Here is a 20269-nt window from a genome sequence, read left to right on the forward strand (position 1 = left end):
TGGGTGCCCATCACACCCCGACAGTGGCCCAAGTGGGAGTGGACCAAGAAAGCGGCCCACTTGGTGCAGCAGGAGACGTGGCCGCAGCCCATGAACGTGGCTCCCTGCAGCCCTGGGCTCCTTGCTGGCCCCCGCGGCACCCAGAGAGCAGTGGCAGTGTTCCAGGGGCACCGGCACCGGCCCCAGCTCTACCCCTCCAAAACGGGGCTGTGCATCATCGGCATCTCGGACTGGGGCAGCGTGGGACTGTGAAGCAGGAGGAGTGCACCAGTGTTGGACTATGCAGACTTTGGGCTGGGCAATGTTGATCGGGGGGTGGGAAAGGGGTGGGGGTGGGAATGGCTGGGGTGGGAAACGGGTGGGAGGGGCAATGGTGGGGGGTGGGAATGAGGGGGGTGGGAATTTGGGGAGGGAATTATTGGGGTGGTGGGATGTTTTTTGGGTGGGAAATGAAATGTACTCTGCTATTGTTGGGTGGGAATGTTGGGAATGGGAAATGATTGGGCTGAGAAATGGCAAAACGTGGGAGATGGTTGATGTCAAAAATGTTCGACTGCGTAACTCGCCGTAACACAGTGAGGATGTTGGGAGGGGGAGGGAAGTTTGTGGGGTGGCAATTCTGGTTGAGAAATGGTACTGTGATAATGTGAGACTGCAAGAGTGTTGGAATTGGGAGGAAGGAATGATGGGGTGGGAATTTGGGGGGCTGGGAAGTTTTTTTGGAGGGGGAGGAAACGATTGGTGGGAGGGAGCGGGGGGGTGAGAAATTGCTGAGTGGGTGGGAATTGTAGGGGGTGGGATCAGAAACAATTGTTAGGGTGGGAGATGGTGAGGAATATTGTCCTTCATTTACTGCTTTGTATGTTAAACGATTAAATGTTTTGTGCTCGCTTTGCTACACCTCTGCCTGCAGTCGTTCATGCAGCAGGTTTCCCTGCAGTGCCATCACCACCACACCTCTTCCCCTGCTTGCAGTTCCCAGGCTGCAGAGCACATCCCGATGGTGCCCACCCAGAGGTGCGCGTTCCATTGAGCGTGTCCAGCAGCTGGGAGATGTTGGGGTGGTTGCAGCGAGCCAAGAGCTGCTGCTCCTCCAGCTTCTCCTCCTCGCTGACGGTCTCTATCACCACTGCTGCTGCCAATGTCCCCAGGACCTTGTTTTGCGCCTGGGGAAGGAGACGGGGATGTTCTGAGCATCAGGTGAACCACAGAACCATAGAATGGCTTGCATAGGAAGGGACCTCAAAGATCATCCAGCTCCAACCCCCCTGCCGCAGGCAGGGCTGCCAACCTCCCCATTTCAGACCAGCCCAGGCTGCCCAGGGCCCCATCCCACCTGCTCTTGGACACCTCCAGGGATGGAGGGGCATCCACTGCCTCTTCGGGCAGCTGCACCTCACCATTCTCAGAGTTAAGAGCTTCTCCCTGGCATCCAACCTCAGTCTTCCCTCCCTCAACTTCAAGCCATTTCCTCCTGTCCTGCTTTCCAAGACTTGACTCCCCTCCTGTTTGCAGGCTCCCTTTAGGTCCTGAAAGGCTGCACTGAGCTCACCCCACAGCCTTCTTTTCTGCAGGCTGAACAAGCCCAGCTCCCTCAGCCTGTCTTCGCAGGGGAGCTGCTCCAGGCCCCTCCTCATCTTTGTGGCTCTCCTCCAGACCCTCTCCAACAGCTCTTTCTTGTGCTGGGGGCTCCGGACCCGGAGACAGTGCTGCAGATGGGGCCTCACAAGAGCAGAGCACAGGGGGACAATCACCTCCCTGTCCCTGCTGGCCACCCCTCTGCTGATGGAGCCCAGCAACTAGCAGAAAGGAAAAAAAAAAAAAATCAAAATCAAAACCAAACCACTCTGCTCGTCACAACTGTCAAATGCTCAATGAGCAGTGCACAGAAATATGAGATGACTGCTTGGCCTCTGACCTTAAACCCGAAACCTTAACACAAAAGAGTTACCCTCAGCACTAAGGTATCAACACTGCACACTTTGGGATGGTGACAACCCTTAGGAACACAGAGCCACAAGCGTCAGAAACGACCTCTGAGGTCATCCAGTCCAACCACCCACCTCACTCCTCCACCTCCCACTAAACCCTGTCCCTCAGCACAACAGTGAAACACTCCTCAGGCACCTGCTAGGATGACTTTCCCACCCCCACCCAAAAGGGGAACTCTTGACCTTTAAATCTAACCCAAAAGGGTACCTTGTAACCATAGCCCAGAAAGGGAACTGCAGACAAAGTCAGGAGCGCCTACAGCTGCAGCTGCTCTCAACCAGTCCTAATCCATCTTCTGGCACAGTGCTCCCTACCAACCCTTCTGCTGAGTGGTCCCACTTGTGCCTCGTTTGCACTCAGTGCTGGGCAGCCAACAACGAGTCACAGTCCAAGCCTGTAGGAGACTGTGCTGGTAGCATCACCTGGGCCAGCACGAAAATTAAATGATTGCTTGGAATGCAGAGTATTTACCAACTACTGGAGTTTCTCCTAGCAACAGAGAGAAAGTAGCAAGTATCATCCTAGAAAGCCAAGAAGCCATAAGGACACAACAGGAAAGTGAGGAAGTTACAACGTCCAACAGGATTACTTTATGAGCTCTTCTTCACTTCCTTCCTAATCACCACACTCCTGAGAAAAACTAGCAGAAAACAGCATAATACACACACAAAAAATAAATCACCTTGGATTGATGAACATTAGGTTTATTCTTTACACAAGGAAGACTAAGCGTTATCAAGTTACAATGTGTCACTTAATTGCCAGCTAAACTCCACAGAACAGTTCTAAGACTGGAGATGTTGTCACTGCTAACACTCAAATGTCTGCTGCAACCAGCTAACAATCACACCTCTGCTGTTAATGAAAGCTGAGCAACAAACAGAAAACATAGCAGAAAAGGCACTTTATTTGCAAGTGTTCACAGTGCTAGTCACTAGATTATACCCAGCATTTCAACAACTCAATCACGTTCTCCTTTGATGAAAAGCCTTCCCATGGAAGTAGAAGGTTGCCCATGCAAAAACACAGGCTACATCACCTTGAGACATTACTTTGTCTACTGCCATCCCACCAACACCCATTTCTGACATCATGGGCCACCGTCAGAAAGTAGAAGGCACTACTTTCAGAGCAGCCCTCGTAACAGCTACCCTTGCGTGCGCTGTGTGTGGTCAGGTTGGGAAGCGGAAGGGCAGTGCCAGTTGCAGACACGCTGCTGACAGCTCAGCAGGGGCCTGCTGTCCCTGTGCCACCATGGCACCCAGCACAGAGGACAGGCAGGCAGAGGGACCAGGCGCTTCCTGCAGCTCCAGCTGCACCCTGCACGCCCCGTGCTCCCGTCATCCCGTGGACCAGGCTTGCTTCACACAGTGCCTGCTTCGCCTTCAGCACCTTTGCCAAAACCTACAGGGCAGGGATGGGGGAAATGAAGGCTCCCTGAAGGCACCCCAACTCTTGGGCATAGGAAGAGTAGCCATCAGACTGAAGGAACAGGGTGGGACAATGCAAAACCATTCCAAACATTTGTTTTTTAAACTACCCTACTCTACCTACGTGGTACTGCTTGCACCCGCAGTGCTGCCTGGAGCGTAAGCAGCAGGGACATCCAACTCCATCACCTCCAGCTCTGCCATCTGCTCCCAGCCCCGGTGGGAAAGGATCGCTTGGTGCTGGAGATGTGGTGCAATTTGCAGAAGCAGCAGGAGCAGCACCCTGGGTGATGAAGGGAGCTCACTGCCCGCCGATGCCGCAGCGCCTGACTGCACCTCCAGCAGGCTTCTGCTCTGCTGGCCCTCCGTCAAACCCAGGGCCAGAGAGGATGCAGCCGGTCTTCTCCTTCTAACACCAACACTCCACCACAATCTCCTTTGGCAGAGGAGATAACCCCTCTTGAAACAGGGGTTACAGTAGCAGAGTAACTACAAAACACAAAGGAGAAGAGGTTGTTACCACAATTTCAAGGCTGGAAAAACAAAGATACGATAACTAACAGTTAGAATCTCAAGAGAGAGGATTCTCAGGAACAATTTCAAAAGGAATACATGGGAATAAAATGTTTTGGTATGGTTCTGTTAAATACATAGGTCACTGCAAAAGTAATGCCTCTCCATCTGTCCGAATCCAAGCAGCCTCCCCCTGCTACCCACCGGAACCTCCTCTGGAACTTTGGGAGATTTCTCCATAGCACTGCCTTCAGGCATTTCCTTGTGAACCTGCAAGTGCTGGCAGTGTCCTCGCTTAATGACTGATTTTCTGGTCCCTCCCACAGCATCACTCCATCCCTTTGCTCAGCAGCGCTCCCCGTTTTCAGTTTAAAGCCTCCCTCACAAAGCTGCCATCCTACTGATGAAAACACCCTCCCATCCCTTTAGGGAGGTGGGTCCCATCTCTTCCAAACAGACACCAATCCACAGACCGTTAGGTACCGTTCCAGTGACAGCACACTGTCCAGAGGAAGGGCTTGATGTACAACCCTCAATGATTTACATTCCCACCAGTCAAGTCAGGCAGACCAAGACTACGATGCTGACCTGTAACCAGGCACAGGGCAGCTAGAGCTCCTTGTGCAGGCACCAGAGGAAGTTTCTCCACCTCCAGATCTATAGGCAATGTGCACACAAAGCACAGCAAGGCTGTCCATGCTCCACGCTCACAGAGAACAAGTTGACAAGTTGAAGGTTACATTTACAAGAAAGGTCGTAAGGAGGATCTGGGGAACTACAGGCCCGTTAGCCTGACCTCGGTGCCAGGGAAGGTGATAGAGCAGATTGTCTTGAGGGAGATCATGCGGCACGTGCGGGTTGAGCGGGGGATCAGGCCTAGCAGCATGGGTTCATGAAGGGCAGGTCCTGTTTGACCAACCTGATCTCCTTCTATGATCTAGTGACCCATCTGGTGGATGAGGGAAAGGCTGTTGATGTGCTCTACCTAGACTTCAGCAAAGCCTTTGGCACTGTCTCCCACAGCATTCTCCTGCAGAAGCTGGCAGCCCGAGGCTTGGATGGCTGCACTCTTGGCTGGGTAAGGAGCTGGCTGGAGGGCCGGGCTCAGAGAGTGGTGGTGAATGGAGTTAAATCCAGCTGGCGACCGGTCATGAGTGGTGTTCCCCAGGGGTCGGTGCTGGGCCTGTCCTCCTCAATATCTTGATTGATGGCCTGGAGGAGGGCATTGAGTGCACCCTCAGTACATTCGCAGATGGCACCAAATTGGCTGGAAGTGTGGATCTGCCTGGGGGTGGCGAGGCCACACAGAGGGATCTGGACAGGCTGGAGAGCTGGGCTGAAGCCAATGGGGTGAGTTTCAACAAGGCCAAATGCCGGGTCCTGCACTTCGGCTACAACAACCCCAGGCAATGCTGCAGGCTTGGGGCAGTGTGGCTGGAGGACAGCGTAGAGGAAATGGACCTGGGGGTATTGATTGATGCTCGGCTGAACATGAGCCGACAGTGTGCTCAGGTGGCCAGGAAGGCCAAGGGCAGCCTGGCCTGCATCAGAAACAGCGCTGCCAGCAGGAGCAGAGAGGTGATTGTTCCCCTGTACTCGGCACTGGTAAGGCCGCACCTCGAGTACTGTGTCCAGTTTTGGGCCCCTCACTGCAAGAAAGATATTGAGGTCCTGGAACGTGTTCAAAGGAGGGCAACGAAGCTGGTGAGGGGCCTGGAGCACAGGGCTGATGAGGAGAGGCTGAAGGAGCTGGGAACATTCAGCCTGGAGAAGAGGAGCTCAGGGGAGACCTCACTGTTCTCTATAACTGCCTGAAGGGAGGTTGTAGGGAGCTGGGGGTCGGCCTCTGCTCTCGCGTTGTTAGTGATAGGAGCAGAGGGAATGGTTTCAAGCTACGGCAGGGGAGATTCAGGCTGGACATGAGGAAGTATTACTTTTCGGAAAGGGTGGTCAGGCACTGGAATGGATGCCCAGGGAGGTGGTGGAGTCACCGAGCCTGGGGTTGTTGAAGGAAAGACTGGATGTTGTGTTGAGGGACGTGGTTTAGTAGGAGCTGTTGGTAAGAGGTGAACGGTTGGACTGGATGAGCTTTTAGGTCTTTTCCAACCTTGGTGATTCTATGATTCTATGGTCTACATTAATTAACCTAAGTCACTATTCAAAGCAATGAACAAGCTATTTAGAGAGAATAAATAAAAAGAGAGAAATCCCCATGATCTTCTACTTCTCACGAGCCAGGAAATGCAGCAGGCATCCCTTCATCTCACCACCACAAAGTGTCAGCAGTCCCAGCAGTGCCCATCTCCAGTCCTGCCCCTTTCGAGTCCCTCTCCTGCCTCTGACGTAGTCCTGACCAGGCCCTGTTCTGCCCCCAGTCCGTTTAGCCCATTCCTGTTCTCGTCTCGTCCCTGATCCTCCACCTCACCTTGCCTGTGTTCTTGTCCCTACCCCGACCCTACCACTACCTCCACACCTACCCCCACCCTTTTCTTTATCCTCCTATCACTGCCCGTCCCTCTCTTTTCCCTCTCCTGCCCATCTCTCCTGCCCCTGTCCCTATCACTCGTCCTGCCCCTACCCCTACATGTTTCCCTATCCCACCCCTCTCCCTCTCCTGTTTCCTTCCCTTCCCTTCCCTATCCCTGTGCTGTCCCTGCTCCAGGCTGCCAACAGAATCCCCTGGCAGCCCACCACAAAGTTGAAGGGAAATTGTAAGCCAGGAGAACAGAAATGTGATGAATGAGAGGGGAGGAGAGAGAGGGCAGAAGAGAAGAAGGGACACAGGTAAGAAAAGCAGAGCTAATGGGGCAGGGGAAAGCAGGAGATGGCAGGGGAGAATGGACAAGTGGGAAGAGCAGAAAGGCAGTGAAAATAGGATTTCTTGAAAATAAGTGTTTACAGCTTTATTACAAGACAGGATGCCTCACAATAAGACGGATGGTTTTCCAATTCCTGAATTACAGAGGATGCACAAACTGAGAGGGGTTAAGAAACCTAGCAAGAAAGTGCCACATTCTAAAGCAAACAGCCCAGGAACAATTCCAGCTACTGCACTCCCTTGAGAGCCTCAGTGGGACTCTCATCTGCTCACAGGGCCCAACGCGGGAGGATCAGCTGCTCTAGGGGAGAAGGATTGGGAACCATGTTCCAGTTTGTATCCTTGGAAGGAGGTTAGGGAAGCAGCTCCACGTAAAGACAAGAATGAAATGATGGCCAAGCTCCAACGCAACGGGTGCAGGACCAACAACCCCTCGTGCAGCTCCAAATATTTTGGAAAAACGGGTCCTCGCAAACTGTAAGAGCCTTAAATGACCCCGGAGCAGAGACCTCCTTAACATATGGGAACCCCAAGAAACGTGAAGGACAACTGGTAATTATTATAGGGCTGGGAGGGAAACAAACTGAAGCTGTACAAACACAAATAGAAATGAGAATAGGAAACCTCCCCCAACGACTGCATCCTGTGATGACTGTCCCCGCCCCAGAATACATCGCAGGGATGGGCATTCTAAAATGACTAACACTGAATCTCATGAAACAATGAACGGCATTGCTAACGGCACGCTGCCACTGCGACCAAGGCACAGGTTGGATGAACAGATTGATAACTTTAGGACAAGGTTGAACAACTTTGCTCTTTCTTGCTAACTGCCATGTGTGTGGAGGCCCAGGAGGATGGGAACACTGGCCGTGGATGGCCTGTGCAACCCAAATGATGGGACAGCAAAACGAGTGCAGCCCATGAGGGAACAGAGCTCTGGGCCAGGACAGCAATCCCTGCCATATGCAGCAATACAGAGAAATGATCAGAGAAACGGGGAAAAATACACAGAAATTGAAACACGTCCAGATTACTTCACGTGTCCCACACCTGTGGTGACTCAAAGACCACACCTGCCACGTCTTCCACAGCGAGGCTGCGTCCATACCAGAATTAAGTTTTGATACGAGATTTCTGACTTACGAATATTAAAGCCATCTTCATTGTTTGAAGGAAAGGGCTGAGCTGCTGGAGGCTCTGCTCAGCTACATTTCTGCCCATCTCGAGTCCAGTTCAAGTGTAGATTTCATACACAGCAAGGTGTGAAGAAAAGCTCTCCCTCCAGTCCTAGAGTTATAGAAAGTTCAAGCAGTAAATATCAAGCTACAACAAAGTCCAAGCTTCTGAGTTCAAGGACATCCTCTGAAGCCTGATTTAAGGCAATAAAATTCGCCTTCTTGCCTCAGGTTAATATCTCCAAGCTATTTTCAAAGATCTTTTCATTTCCTCCCGATACGTTTGCATACAGCTAGTAGGACAAACAGAGCTAATAAAGAGACCCAAACACACACAGTGAAGGCATGAAAGTCCAGCAGTTCCAGCAGTGGGGGAAACATGCACCTGAGACTGCAGGGAATGCTCCTTTGTGGGTGGGATTTAAGTCACACCAGGCACAACGCTCTGCTTTTGAGAAGGGCTGCTTTAACAGCACGCCATCTGGGAAAGCACACTTGAATCAGGTTTGTGAAGAGCCTCCCAAATCCTCACAGTCTTACTGCTCTGGGAAGCACGAGGTTCTCTTCTCAAATACATTTCTTACCAGTGCATTCAGCGAGCACACACATCCGATGTTGTGACAGAGAACATGGGCAGAGACCAGCAGGTTGGAAGGTTGTCACCTTCGGGCCAGATCAATACTACAGATATCCTGCAAGCCCTTCTGTAGCAGAAACACGATTGCTAAAGCTGAGCAACGTCCAGTGGTGAGTATGAGTAAGGCGAGGCTCAGCACAGTGCTGACGGATCCGATACTGACATGCCATTGCAATTCAGCGCACAGGTTGGAAAGGCAGTAAGGTGGGCCCGAAGATGGAAAAGGACACCCGTGTGCTGCACTGTCACACTGGAACCACGTCAATCACTACTCTCAAAGCGTGTATCTGCTAAAAGGCTGCAGTGTTTGAGACCTCCAAAACAATCTGCATCACCAGACTAATCAGCGCTTTATGAATGCACACCAAAGACCCCAAAGTTCCTCTCAGAAGAGACGAGTACAACTTACCTTACATTACTTCCACATACAGGATTCTACTTCTGACTTTGTAATTCCATATTATAAAACAAAAGAAGGCTTCTTTCTTGCAATACCAATTCTTAACAGCAGTTTTACAATCGAGTATGAGAACTAATCCACTTACCTCTACAGGATGGAGTTGCTCAAGAATACCAGAGTTGGCAGATTCAAAATGCCACACCTGAGGATTTTTCAGAAAATACTGCAATGAAACACAACATTAAATAAAAAATAACCCAACACAGCCATGTAATCTAAACTGACCTTGAAAGCTATCGGTGTCTAACTACTGTTATCCTGTAGTTGTGGATCTCATTAGCAGCCACCAATTTACTCAGCCAGCCTTTATAAACCTTAATTTTTCATAACTACACAAGGGCAGATCCAAAAGTAATGCCTCCTGTCTTATAAAGCCGGCCCACAACATCACAGATGGACGCTGGTGGGATGACAGCAGAGGCTGAGCCTTCCTGCCAGCATTCAGTTACATTTTGCAGCCGTGCCACAGATGGCAGCAGAGGGCCAGAATGACAGCACAGCACCTGGCTCGGAAGTGCTCATAGAGCACAGGGTGTCCCTGAACTCCTCCACACTGAAAACATCGCACCACTGACATCCATCAATGCCTGCTGAAATTTATGAAGCCCGGCAAGTGGAGGTGAGCGCAGTGAAGCAGTGGTGGTGCATTTCAGCAGTGGCAACAGCAACGCAAGACGAGCCACCCAGACAGCAAACGGATTTATTTTAATTATTATTATTTCTTTTTAAACAAGCACAGCACGCAGGCTCTTGCTCAACACTGGAGGGAAAAAAAAACCCAACAAAATGATAGTTAATGGTGGTGACCATGTTGAGAAACAGCTCTGCAGCTGAGAACTCGCCCTATGTATCCATTGTCGTTTCTGTGGAAATAAATAGGAGGCATTCCTTTCAGAGCAATCTATGTACCTCAGTGAGCCATCACCCTAATACTGCAGTAATACTAATAATAGGAACAGAAAAACACAGACTCTCAGAATATCTTTTGTGGGGATGGAACAACAAAACCAACACTGCAGTCAGCTGCAGTTATTCCCTGGGAAGGAACTGATGCCAGCAGAAAGGTCACGACCACTTCCAACACTCAAACCATAGCAGCATGTCAGAGCACTTGGAATAAACCCCAAGGATAAACCAAACTGCATCTCTGTTCCAGCCATTTTTTCTTCAATATACACGCATAGACTGGGAGGTACTAATCCTACAAATTCATTGTACCACTGTGTCGTATGGTAAGAAGAAAAGCAGGAAGTTTGAGACTTTGTCAGGCACAGAACCTGCAGCACTGGGGGCGAGCAGTTCTGAATTCTGGTATCTGGTCATAATTTGCGTGCATGCACAAGAAGCAGTGCAACTCACTTCACCAAACGTAAGTCAGTGCAACCAAACGTACTGAAGGTGTACTTACAAGACTGAGGTAGAAAGCTGCTCGCTGAGGGGAAGGTTGGAATTGAGGCAGGGGAGGCCTGACAGATTGAGTGATCTGGAAAAAGAAAGGAACAGAAGAACTGTTCAGATGACATGACAGCCATTTTTCTTGAACGCTGTTACATAGGCAGTAACAAGCAGAAAATCAAGGCATTTGCCTTCACCATCACCATATGTGCCACCTCTCTGCAGAACTGTGGCACAGGCAGCACAAGACTGCTGGCACAGTAATTGCCAAGCCACGTTTTCAGAAGCCAGCATGACAAAGTACTTCCCTTTTGCCATGCACAAAGAAATGCTGGCTTACACAGACGAGAGTCTCAAGTGGGATAAGAATACGGAGGCACTTCACTCTATTTTCTCAAACTGAAAGGAATCAAATGTCTACTCAAGGATAAAACAAAGCAAAAAAACAAACACCCATGGAAAGCACACTAACCTTTGCAGGCACTTGAGATCAAAAAGTTCTAATAGCAGTAGCTATAGAAGCTGTTATGCTCTACAGTTCCTCTGGTAGCTTTGTGGTTGGAGGTGGTGATCTTTCCGTGGGCTTTGGAGTGTTTGTTTTCAAGCACCAGTAAGAAACATCACCAGTCTTTTATCTGCACTTCAATAAAGCAGAGAATACAGCTCTGAGCAGCCATCCGCCAGGACTTGTTTTAAGAAGCAGTCAAGGGAGTTGACAAGGCCCCATTTTCCAGGTCTTCTGATCTGGTCCTCAATGCAATCTGTTGCCAGGACCTTGAACTTCACAGCCACAGCATGCAAATACAGTTTAATTGGAGTCTTACAGAAAACAGTGGCTGGCCTGAAATCATGCATCTGTACACAGATGAGCAAAAAGGGCTCAAGCCAGGGCATAAGATTTATCACATCATATAAATGCACAATACGTGCACTTCAGGAGAGATCCTGAATTCTCCCATAAATACGCTCATTAAAAAAAAAAAAAAAGTTAAACTCAGCAGCTTCCTCAAATTAAAATCCCGAATAAACCAATAGCAGTTGTTCAAACACACAGCGCTGGACATTTGCAGATGGCAACAACAGCGCAGATCATTATTCCTACTGCCGCGGCTGCAATGATGCAGGTTATCACTTGACAGCTGTCAGCACTGTACCTCGCTAACTCGGGGTGGGACTCTAACCCACAGTCCCTGGAATTGACCTGAGTTCTAGATGGTTATGAACTCGTGATTACCAGTGCCCAAGCGCTAGCCTAGCTTACAAGTGCTAGCCAGAGGTGGGGCTCAAACCCACAGTCCCTGCAATCAGACACAGTGCTACAAGGCACCTGTCCTTCCCGGTCATTACCTTCCCGCCCCGCACCCCTGCACTAGTCCACCCGCAGGGTAAAGCCCTCCCGCGTGGGGCGGCCCCTCACGTCTGACGGAGTCCCCGGCTCCTGCGTACGCCTTACGGAGCCTTCCCTTTAAACGTACCTGGTCCGCTTCCACATGGTCCCCGTCTGTCCCCGCAGTGATCCGATGAGTAGCGCTGCAGCGTGTGCCCAGTGCCTCCGGTCCCCCTGCTGGGCACTGCCGGGTGCAGCCTGGCTCCGTCCTCTCCGCACCTCCCTGCACGGGGCGGGCGGCGCCGAGGACGCGGGGTGGCGGAGCGGTGGGGCGGCGGGGCGGCGGGGCGGCGGAGCGGCGGGGCGGCGGGGGCGGCGGAGCGGCGGGGCGGCGGAGCGGCGGGGCGGCGGGGCGGCGGGGCGGTGGGGGCGGCTAAGCGCCTCTTTCCCCGCGCCGAGTCCCGCGGCTCCACCGTCGCGCCGGCACCATCGCGCCGACTCCCCGTCCTCGGCCGCCATTGGCGGAGAGCCCGCGCTCGCCCCCCTCCTCCGTGCTGCCATTGGTCGGTCAGCTGGATGGGGCGGGTGCTCCGCGCGGGGTCCGTTCCGTCCGCGGTCGCACGGTCATTGCGTCATCTCCGCGCGCGTCCCGCATGGCCCAGGCTAGGGCTGCGGGCAGAGGACGAGGATGGCGGGGACGCGGGGGACGGCAGTGCAGCCCGCCCCAAGCAGAGTCCAAGTGCCCGCACGGCAGCACCTCCACGAGGAGCGGGTCGGCATCGCTGTGGAGCAGCCGAACCTCTTGGAGGAGGACTTAGAGTCAGGCAGCCGGTCCCAGGCACCGGGCAGCACACTCAAGCGTCATGCAGTCACACTTCTCTCCAAATTCTGTGCTTGATTAAATCCGAAGAAATCTTTATACCATGGTGCTTTCAACCAAATGATGACAAAATATTCTTTCTCACCACTCACTTCCCTTTTCTGCACTTGAAGCAGCAGCCCGCCGATCATCGGGGGCTCAGTTTGCCATCAGAGATTGTCAGTGGTCATCTGAAGGCTTTGTTGGCTGTCAGAGGGCTCCACTGATCATCAGAGATCGTGTGTCCCTTCCACGCCCCCCTCTGTGTCTCTCTATGTCACTTCCGCTGTGTGCTTTCCATGTTGCTTCCAGTGGCCCCATGATGGTTTCTGGTATCCCCAAAGCCACCTCAAGCACACCAAGGGGTCCCGGTGTCCCCGTGGCAGAGCTACTGGCATCCTCGTTGTTGGTTCCGGGATGCTCAGAGCCACCATGACCCCACAAAGGGATTCTGGGCTCCCCGTGGGGGTCCTGGTATCTCCAAGGCCATCGTGACCATGTACCCATCACCTCCTGCGCGCATCACCACGTGTCCCCTTGATGCCACCATGTCCCCTTCTGAAATGGCAGGAGATTGGAGACCCCCAGACCCGGCAGGGAGGTGACAGGGTTCACCCCCAGCCCCTGGCCACAGAACCGCCTAGTGTGGTTCTGGAGCGGTGCTGTTGCATCCTGCCGCAGAGCAGGGGCTCCTGGAGTCGCTGAGGGGACACTGAGGTGTCTCGAGGGGCTGCTGGGGGTCAAGATGGAAGGGGTGGAGCCAGAGCTCCAGGCTGCAGGTCTCTGGGGGGTGACTGCAAACCCGGGGATCCCAACCCCTATGGAGTCCCCTCACGTTGCCCCAGGACCTCTCAACCCCTCCAAAATCCCCCAGTGCCAATGGGAACTCCAGCCTCAATGGGACTCCCCATTTCTCCCCAGACATAATAAAGCCCCTGGAAGAAAGACAGGACCCCTGGGAATGCACACACCATCCCAGCCCTTGTTAGGACTCTCCCCAATAAAACAGGAGCCCAGAGAGCCCCACAACCCAACAGGACCCCCAGCCACAACGGGACCCCCAGTTCTCCCAAGACCAGTAAGACCCCCTCCAACAAATCATATAGGAGACCCTGAAGTCCCCGGAGTCCCCAGCCCCAATGAGAGACCTCCTAACCCTCCCACCACCAAGACCATCACCTCCCCCCAAAGCCAGGACCTCTAGGAGCCCCTAACCCCAATGGGATGCCCCCATAATCTCACTCTTTGGGGGCCCCACATTACTCCCGTGTGTCCCTTGGTGGTTTTGGTGCACCCAGCATCCCCCCATTGTCCCCTCCCTGGTGGTTCTGTGCCCCCATGTCCCCTCGGTCCCTGTCCAAGTGGCTCTGGGGGCCCCTGGGCCGCCCTCAGTGTCCCCCTTTGTTCCCTCCCCAGTCGCTCTGGGTTCCCAGTGCAGAAGTCATCGCTGAAAAATCACAGTTGTGTGTCTGCATCTGCAACTTCGGCTGGAAGTCCTAGGGCTTTCTCACACCTCAATTAGAAAGGAAACAAAAGCAGGAAAAAGACACGGCAAGTTGCGTGGTGCTGAGGCAGCAACGACTGAAAAGGCAGAGCCCTGTACAGCATCCCCCAGGGAGGGATGCCTGGCAAGAGATCAAATACCTGCATCTCGCTCTGCAGGTCATCAGCGCGGTGACTCGTCATGCTAGAAAGGGGTGGGGAAAGGGGGACAAGTTGTTCTCCCCACACGCACAGTAGAAGACAGTAACTTTGGCTAAAACAAAATGTGAGAGTCGTCCGCGTAGAAAGAATTTTGTGTCTTTTAATGAGGGATTTGGGACAAATTTGAAGAAATTTGAAGGAGAAGGGGAAAGGAAACAGGGACATCATCCTCCAAGAGAGAAGCAGGACAGCGCAGGGCAGGCAGCGGATTCCCGAGGTGGCTGTGCATAAATAAAGGGCAACCGTCGGCTTCTCAGTTCTCCGCTCACGCACGCTCACGCAGGGTGAGCTGCACCCCGCAGCTGTCAGGGCCGGGCAATGAAGAACAGCACGTCGCAGATAACCTGGGAGACCAAGGAATCCACCGCGGGCGACACGGAGATGTCCAACAGCCGCGACTCGTGCAGCGTGAACTGCGAGCGGCTCTCGCCCACCTCAGCCAGGGCGAGCAGCGCCCGAGCCGCTCGGCGCATCATGTCCACGCTCGGCGGCTCGCAGGGCGCGTTCTGCTCGGGCACCGGGCCGGCCTGGCTCTGCTGGCACCGCGCGGCGGCCAGGCCGTCCTCCAAGAAGCCCAGCAAGTCGCCGACGCTCCCCTCCTGCGAGGCAATCGCCCTCGCTGCCAGGCTGTCCCCCTGTGCCAAGGCGGCCAGTAGGACCACCGCCATCTCTCTGCACACCGGGCTCTCTCTGTTGCGGAGCAAACGCAGCAGGCTGCTGTACAGCATCTCCAAGCGGCTGGTGGGGGTAGCCGCGAGGATCAAATCCACGTTGGTGTCCCGGGTGCTCAGTTTGCTGAGCGTTTCCAAAGCCAGGCTCCGAGGGGAGAGGACGGCATTCGACCCCAGCGCTGGAAAAGGGTCCTGGGCCTCTGCTGATGGACACACTGCCCAGTGGAGGAGTCCGTCCACGATGGGCAAGCAGAGGCTTTCTGGGACAGGGGACAGGTCCAGCTGGCCGGAAATGTTGGCCAGCGTCACCAGTGTGTTCTCACGCAGTTCCTGCAGGCAGTCCCGCCACCACTCCTCCTGGACGCAGCTCAGCCCCTGGTCCTGCTCCAGCTCCTCTCTCTCCAAGCTCAGGGCTGCCTGCATGCGCTCTGGGTGCTCATGGTGTAAGAGCAGCAGTTTCCCCAAGATCAGCAGCAGCCCGGCGTGTTTGCACATCTCGGCGTCATTGCCCGGCACAAACGACAAGCTCCTGATGATGTTGGACACACAGATGCAGCGCTTCGCCACAGAGTCCTGCCAGTCGTGGGTGAGGCAGAGCAGTGCCTCGTCTCTGCTGCGAGGCTCATCCTCCAGAATTGCTGAGGAGCTGTCGGATGGAGCAGCCTGCCCTTCCCGAGCATTTCCATTGCTCTCAGCCGCGGAGCGCTCTCTCTTGCTCTCCAAGTGGGTCTGGATGTGCTCAGTGGTATCTCCGCCGCCAAGCTGCCAGAGCAGGTGGGCGCTCTCCAACCCACACAGTGAGCTTTGCCCTGGGCAAATACCCACCTCGTACTCCTCCAGGATTCCAAAGACCTCGATCAGGCAGCGCCGCAAATACTCCACCAGGACTTCCAGCAGGCCGGGCAGCTATGGGGGAGGAGAAAAACGGGAGGGGAAGGAAGGAAAGATGGATCAGTGACCACAAAATAACTGAGGTTGCTGTGAGCAATTGGACAACCACTGCATAAAGGGCAGAGATCTTGAGGAGCCGCTTATTAATGGAATCTTTTCATTCTGGCAATAAGCTCTTTGCAAAAGAGAGCTTTCTGTCCGCTCGGAACAGAAACAAGGGTCCCTGAATGTCAGGATCCAGCCTGCTCGTACCTGTGCAAACATGCATGCTCTCGGTTTTTGTCTCCTCTCTGAGTAACGCTCAGGAGAGAGGCAATGCTAAGCAGAGCAGCCTCTAAAGTATAGTGCAACAGTTTTTACAACAGCCTTGCAGGCACGAGGCAAATCATGGAGACAGGCTGCCCCTTCTAGAGGCACCCAAGCCATGCTGCACGCTGACCCGTGCGCAAAGACAGAGCTGTTGCACCAGGAGAGGCGAGCAGCCTTCAGCCCTTCACAGCGCTCTGCTGCAAAGCCCCTCTTGGCCTCCCCACCACGGTTCCCTTTCTGCGATACGTTAGAGGCGACACGTCCCACCAGAGAGGAGAGACCACGCGCTTGCACACCAACCACATGGAAATCCACAGCTCAGCGAGCGCTCGGTGCTGAGCATCTGCACCCACCTGCCTGAGGTCAAAGGACGCGACGCTGCTGTCATCGTGGAGCAGGGCAGTTATGGTGTCTAAGGCCCACGTGCTTTCAGCGAGCAGCCCAGACTTCAGGGACATCATCACCCTCCAGGCTGCAGGAGCTCCTGGAACACAAACACGTCATACTTCCAGCCCCTGGCCTTCAAAACCGAGAAGGAGGGACTGGATACTGCTTTTTTGTCTCACACAGAGCACAGCCTGCTTCAGGCGTTGCACAGGCTCCACGCAAAAGCAGTCTCCACACAGACAGTGCCCAACACAAACTTTATACCCAGTCCTTCTGGGTCCCTTCACCCTTGCGTTATCACAGAACGACAGAACGTCCCAACTAACTTGGCAAAGGAGACCTCTTGCAGAGCTGGCAGAGCCCTTCCAATTGGCAGCACTGTACCAAAGGGGGATGGCAACACCCAGCCTCTCAATGGGCGCAGGCAGAAAAGCAGGAGTTTCCTCTTACCAACATCTGCTGCTGTCAGCCGCCTCCTTTTCTGTAACACCGGCTTGGCAGCTTCCACCGATCCCGGAGGGAAGGAGACGGCCCGTCGCTTCCTGGCAGGCCGTTCCGCTGCCGGTGCCACATGCGCGGCGGATATCGGCGGTCCTGCCTTCTTCTTTCCCCTCCCTGGCTGTGGGGATGCAGATTTGCTGGGAGCGGTGCCATTCTCCAGAGCTCTGGGCTGCTGCTGCGGCTGCCCCTGCCCGGCGCTGCAGGGGACGCTGTGCATCCCCGCTTTGAGCCGCTTGGCAGGTGGGGTGCAGCTGCTGTCCATCGGTCGCCTGGGGTTCTAGATGGAAAGTAAAGCCATCGGCAACATGAGGTCATTGAGCCAGAAATGGGCAACACAGACTCAGTGGGGAGAAACGCTCAGCGCCACAGGACACTTCCTCTCGGGCTCACCACCCAGCTCACAGGGTTCAGTGATCTCGCTGGCCGTAGCAGAGGAACTGGACTGATGGAAGGAAACACATCAGGACTGAGGAGCACAAAAACACCTGCATCACATCCCAGATGGCTTCAAAGAGCAGTCAGACCTCAAGGTTCTGCTGTTATATTCAGATCAGCTTTCTGCCAGACCCACACTTGTCTCACATCAGGTCCATGTCAGTTTAAAAGACAACTACGACTCAACAAAGGTACCAGGGAACCAGCTGCTACTCGCAGAACATGCATTTCTAAAAAGGAAAAGCTTTCACCAAGCAAACCTCACGGAGACGTTGCAGAGCCACCTCGTTGAGAGACCTCCTGTGGCCTCATTTGCTCCATACGTCAGGAAACGCCTCAGCCAGCTGCACATGGCATTCCCCAGGGCTGCAGCACGACGTAGATTTTGGCACAGTCTCTACTTTGCTGAGACCACGTCTGATTCGAGCAACAGTCTCATTAGCTATGGACTGCATTTGGAGACTTGGAGAGACCCACCGACCCACCAGGAGCATCTGGTCCGGTCCATTCCCTCCAACTAACAACGGCAAGGCCGGCCCAGCGGTGACTTGGGATCAAACCGAGCACTGCAAACGGATGGGGAGGACAGTGCTGCATCCCGGCTGCTCACACCTGGCAGGAGATGCCAGCATATGCCACTCTCCAAAAGAGAAAACATCCCAACAGACGATATCCCACTCACTGGCCGCGCTGCTGACCTAACACTGTGCTCACACGGAGCAGCAAGATCACATCCTGTGCAAACAGCCACGCTAATGGCAGCTCTGCTCGCAGCAGAGGGCAAGTCACATTGGGTTTCTCTCGGGCGCTGCACTCACTACTAGATACATACACTGTGTCATTTACAAACGAACAAACAAACAGAAGTTTTACCTTTGACTGGAGTTCTGCTTTTTGGGTCTCTTCTCCCCTCTTTCTTCTTTTACTTGCAGGAGTTAATTTGACATTCGCCAGACCCATCACTTCAGGACTTGCTGCCACCCCTAGGAAGTCACAGGTATTTGTGACATTGCTTTTCCTTCCATGCCGTGAAGTCTTCAAAGCCCAGCACTCAGCCCAGCCTTACCTGCAGAGCCGTTAGCCATGTTCCCACCCATGGCACAAGGTGGGCCCTGGCGGTTGATCACACCAGCCATGCTGTTAGTTCCCTGTCCGTAAGGAGGTCCAGTGCCCAGCATTCCCCCTTGGTTCACACTGGGATAACCGGGTGGCCTGGAGAGGGCAAGGAAAAAACAGGCATTCACTCCAAATAAAGATGCTTCCATTGGTGTTTGGGCCTCTTCTGTTAGCAGGGAAGGGAGAGGAAAAAGCCTTCCCGAAGGCAAATCTTGAAGCAAGTGTACGTTGACTATCACCCCAGCTTTGGTCTACTGCAGCCATGGCTTTCCAAGCCAGCTACGACAGAGGGAATGGATTGATACATTGAGAGCAAGGGAATGTTTGAGCCTCACCAGTTCTGGATGGCGCTGGCAGCAGCACACACGGCGGCTGCTCCTTGTGCTCTGTGAGCCATGCCACCTGCTGGGGGGCGCATCCCTGCCCCCAGCTGAGGAGGAACGCTGCCACGCAACTGGCTCCCTGCTGCCGCCGGGTTCATGCTTCCTCCCAGTCCTGCGCTGCAGAAGTTGGCACCGGGCAGAGCGCTGCAGTTGGGCCACACGGGATAAGCTCCTAGAGGGGTGGCAAGAGGGGAAGACGGCATCGTTCAACTGGTTCGTTCATGAACCGCCACGCAGACCTCCTGTCAGCAGATACTTCAAGGTCACTCACGGAGAAGAGGGAGAGACTTAGGACTTGTGCTAAAAGTCAAAGCGCCTGCATAGGAGCCACGTAATGTGCGTTTTGACACAGCTAAGGAACAACCCCGAGTCTAAAGCTGTCTGGCACTCTCCCAACCTTCAGCCAACCACACTGAGCTATACAGAACAGCACAGGATGTAAAAAAGCCTCTAAACCCTTTCCAAAACATAGAACGTGGGATTTCCTTTCCCTGCGTAGCCAAATGGCTCTTTAACACACTGCAGGTGCTGCCTGTATCTTCCCAAGTGAGAAGGAGAGATGCAACGGTTAAAAGTACAGCCAGCCCTGAGAGCAACGTCGTTCACGACTCCCAGCATAATACACAGAGCACAGGTTGTTCCAGCTCACGAGGAGTGGACTGCTTTGCATTGCCTATGCAAGAAGTGAAGAAGAATCAAATCAAAACGCTTTCTCCAAAGACAAGACGTTGCCTCCGACAGAGGCCTTTCCCATTCGCTGCACGCGGTTCCCCCTTGAGAAGCTGCCCATGCCTCACCTTGAGGGCTGTGCTGCCCGGCCTGGGGTCTGTGGCTTCCCGTGCAGTTCTGCTGATAAGGCCCCACTGCAGCGTGCATCTGTCCTCCAGAAGGCAGATGGAGAAATAAGGCTGAGCCGGACTGGGAAGAGCTGTGCTGCGGCATCTGAGCATTCCTCTGCAAGTAACCTGGTCACCCAGGGAGAGGAGCAGGCAGTGAGTGAAGGACCCAGAGGTGCCGCTGGACACGCGTGTCTTTAGTAACAAAGGCCCGCAGGGCCCACTGACAGAACCCTGCCAGCACCATCCCAGCCACATTTTGCAGTTGTTGCTAGTAGGGTGCCAGCATTACCCACTAAGATAACAGGTTCCATTTCCTCTTTCACCCAAGGAACATACCTTCAGCCACCAAGGCTGAAACTCTGGGCTCATTTTCCCTTACCGTCACACAGGGAAATGAGACCCAACAGCGTCACAGCCACCCCTC

At 53.8% G+C, this 20269-nt stretch overlaps 1 protein-coding gene and 1 long non-coding RNA gene across 3 annotated transcripts in view; both read right to left on the reverse strand.

Annotated features, from left to right (window-relative positions):
- Positions 1 to 19821, reverse strand: part of LOC125685440 (AT-rich interactive domain-containing protein 1A-like) — a 109847-nt gene extending 90026 nt beyond the window's left edge. Inside the window, exons 1-5 of the mRNA XM_048928484.1 lie at positions 19804 to 19821; positions 18959 to 19178; positions 18574 to 18719; positions 18381 to 18490; positions 17022 to 17349 (exon numbers count right to left, since the gene is read on the reverse strand). Of these exons, the coding sequence (XP_048784441.1) occupies positions 17022 to 17349; positions 18381 to 18490; positions 18574 to 18719; positions 18959 to 19104 (730 nt within the window). The 5' untranslated portion in view covers positions 19105 to 19178; positions 19804 to 19821. The remainder of the gene's footprint in view (positions 1 to 17021; positions 17350 to 18380; positions 18491 to 18573; positions 18720 to 18958; positions 19179 to 19803) is intronic.
- LOC125685483 (uncharacterized) lies at positions 6462 to 12073 on the reverse strand. 2 transcript variants are annotated; one of them, XR_007373447.1, is made up of 5 exons: positions 11899 to 12073; positions 10896 to 11058; positions 10437 to 10511; positions 9114 to 9191; positions 6462 to 8043 (listed from the first exon to the last, which is right to left on the reverse strand). It is a non-coding gene; the product is annotated as an uncharacterized LOC125685483 (long non-coding RNA). The 2 variants fall into 2 exon arrangements; XR_007373448.1 differs by having other exon boundaries at positions 10896 to 11063.
- Positions 19822 to 20269: the final 448 nt, after the last annotated feature.

Source organism: Lagopus muta, chromosome 28 (assembly GCF_023343835.1).
Source record: "Lagopus muta isolate bLagMut1 chromosome 28, bLagMut1 primary, whole genome shotgun sequence".
NCBI classification, from domain to species: Eukaryota; Metazoa; Chordata; class Aves; order Galliformes; family Phasianidae; genus Lagopus; species Lagopus muta.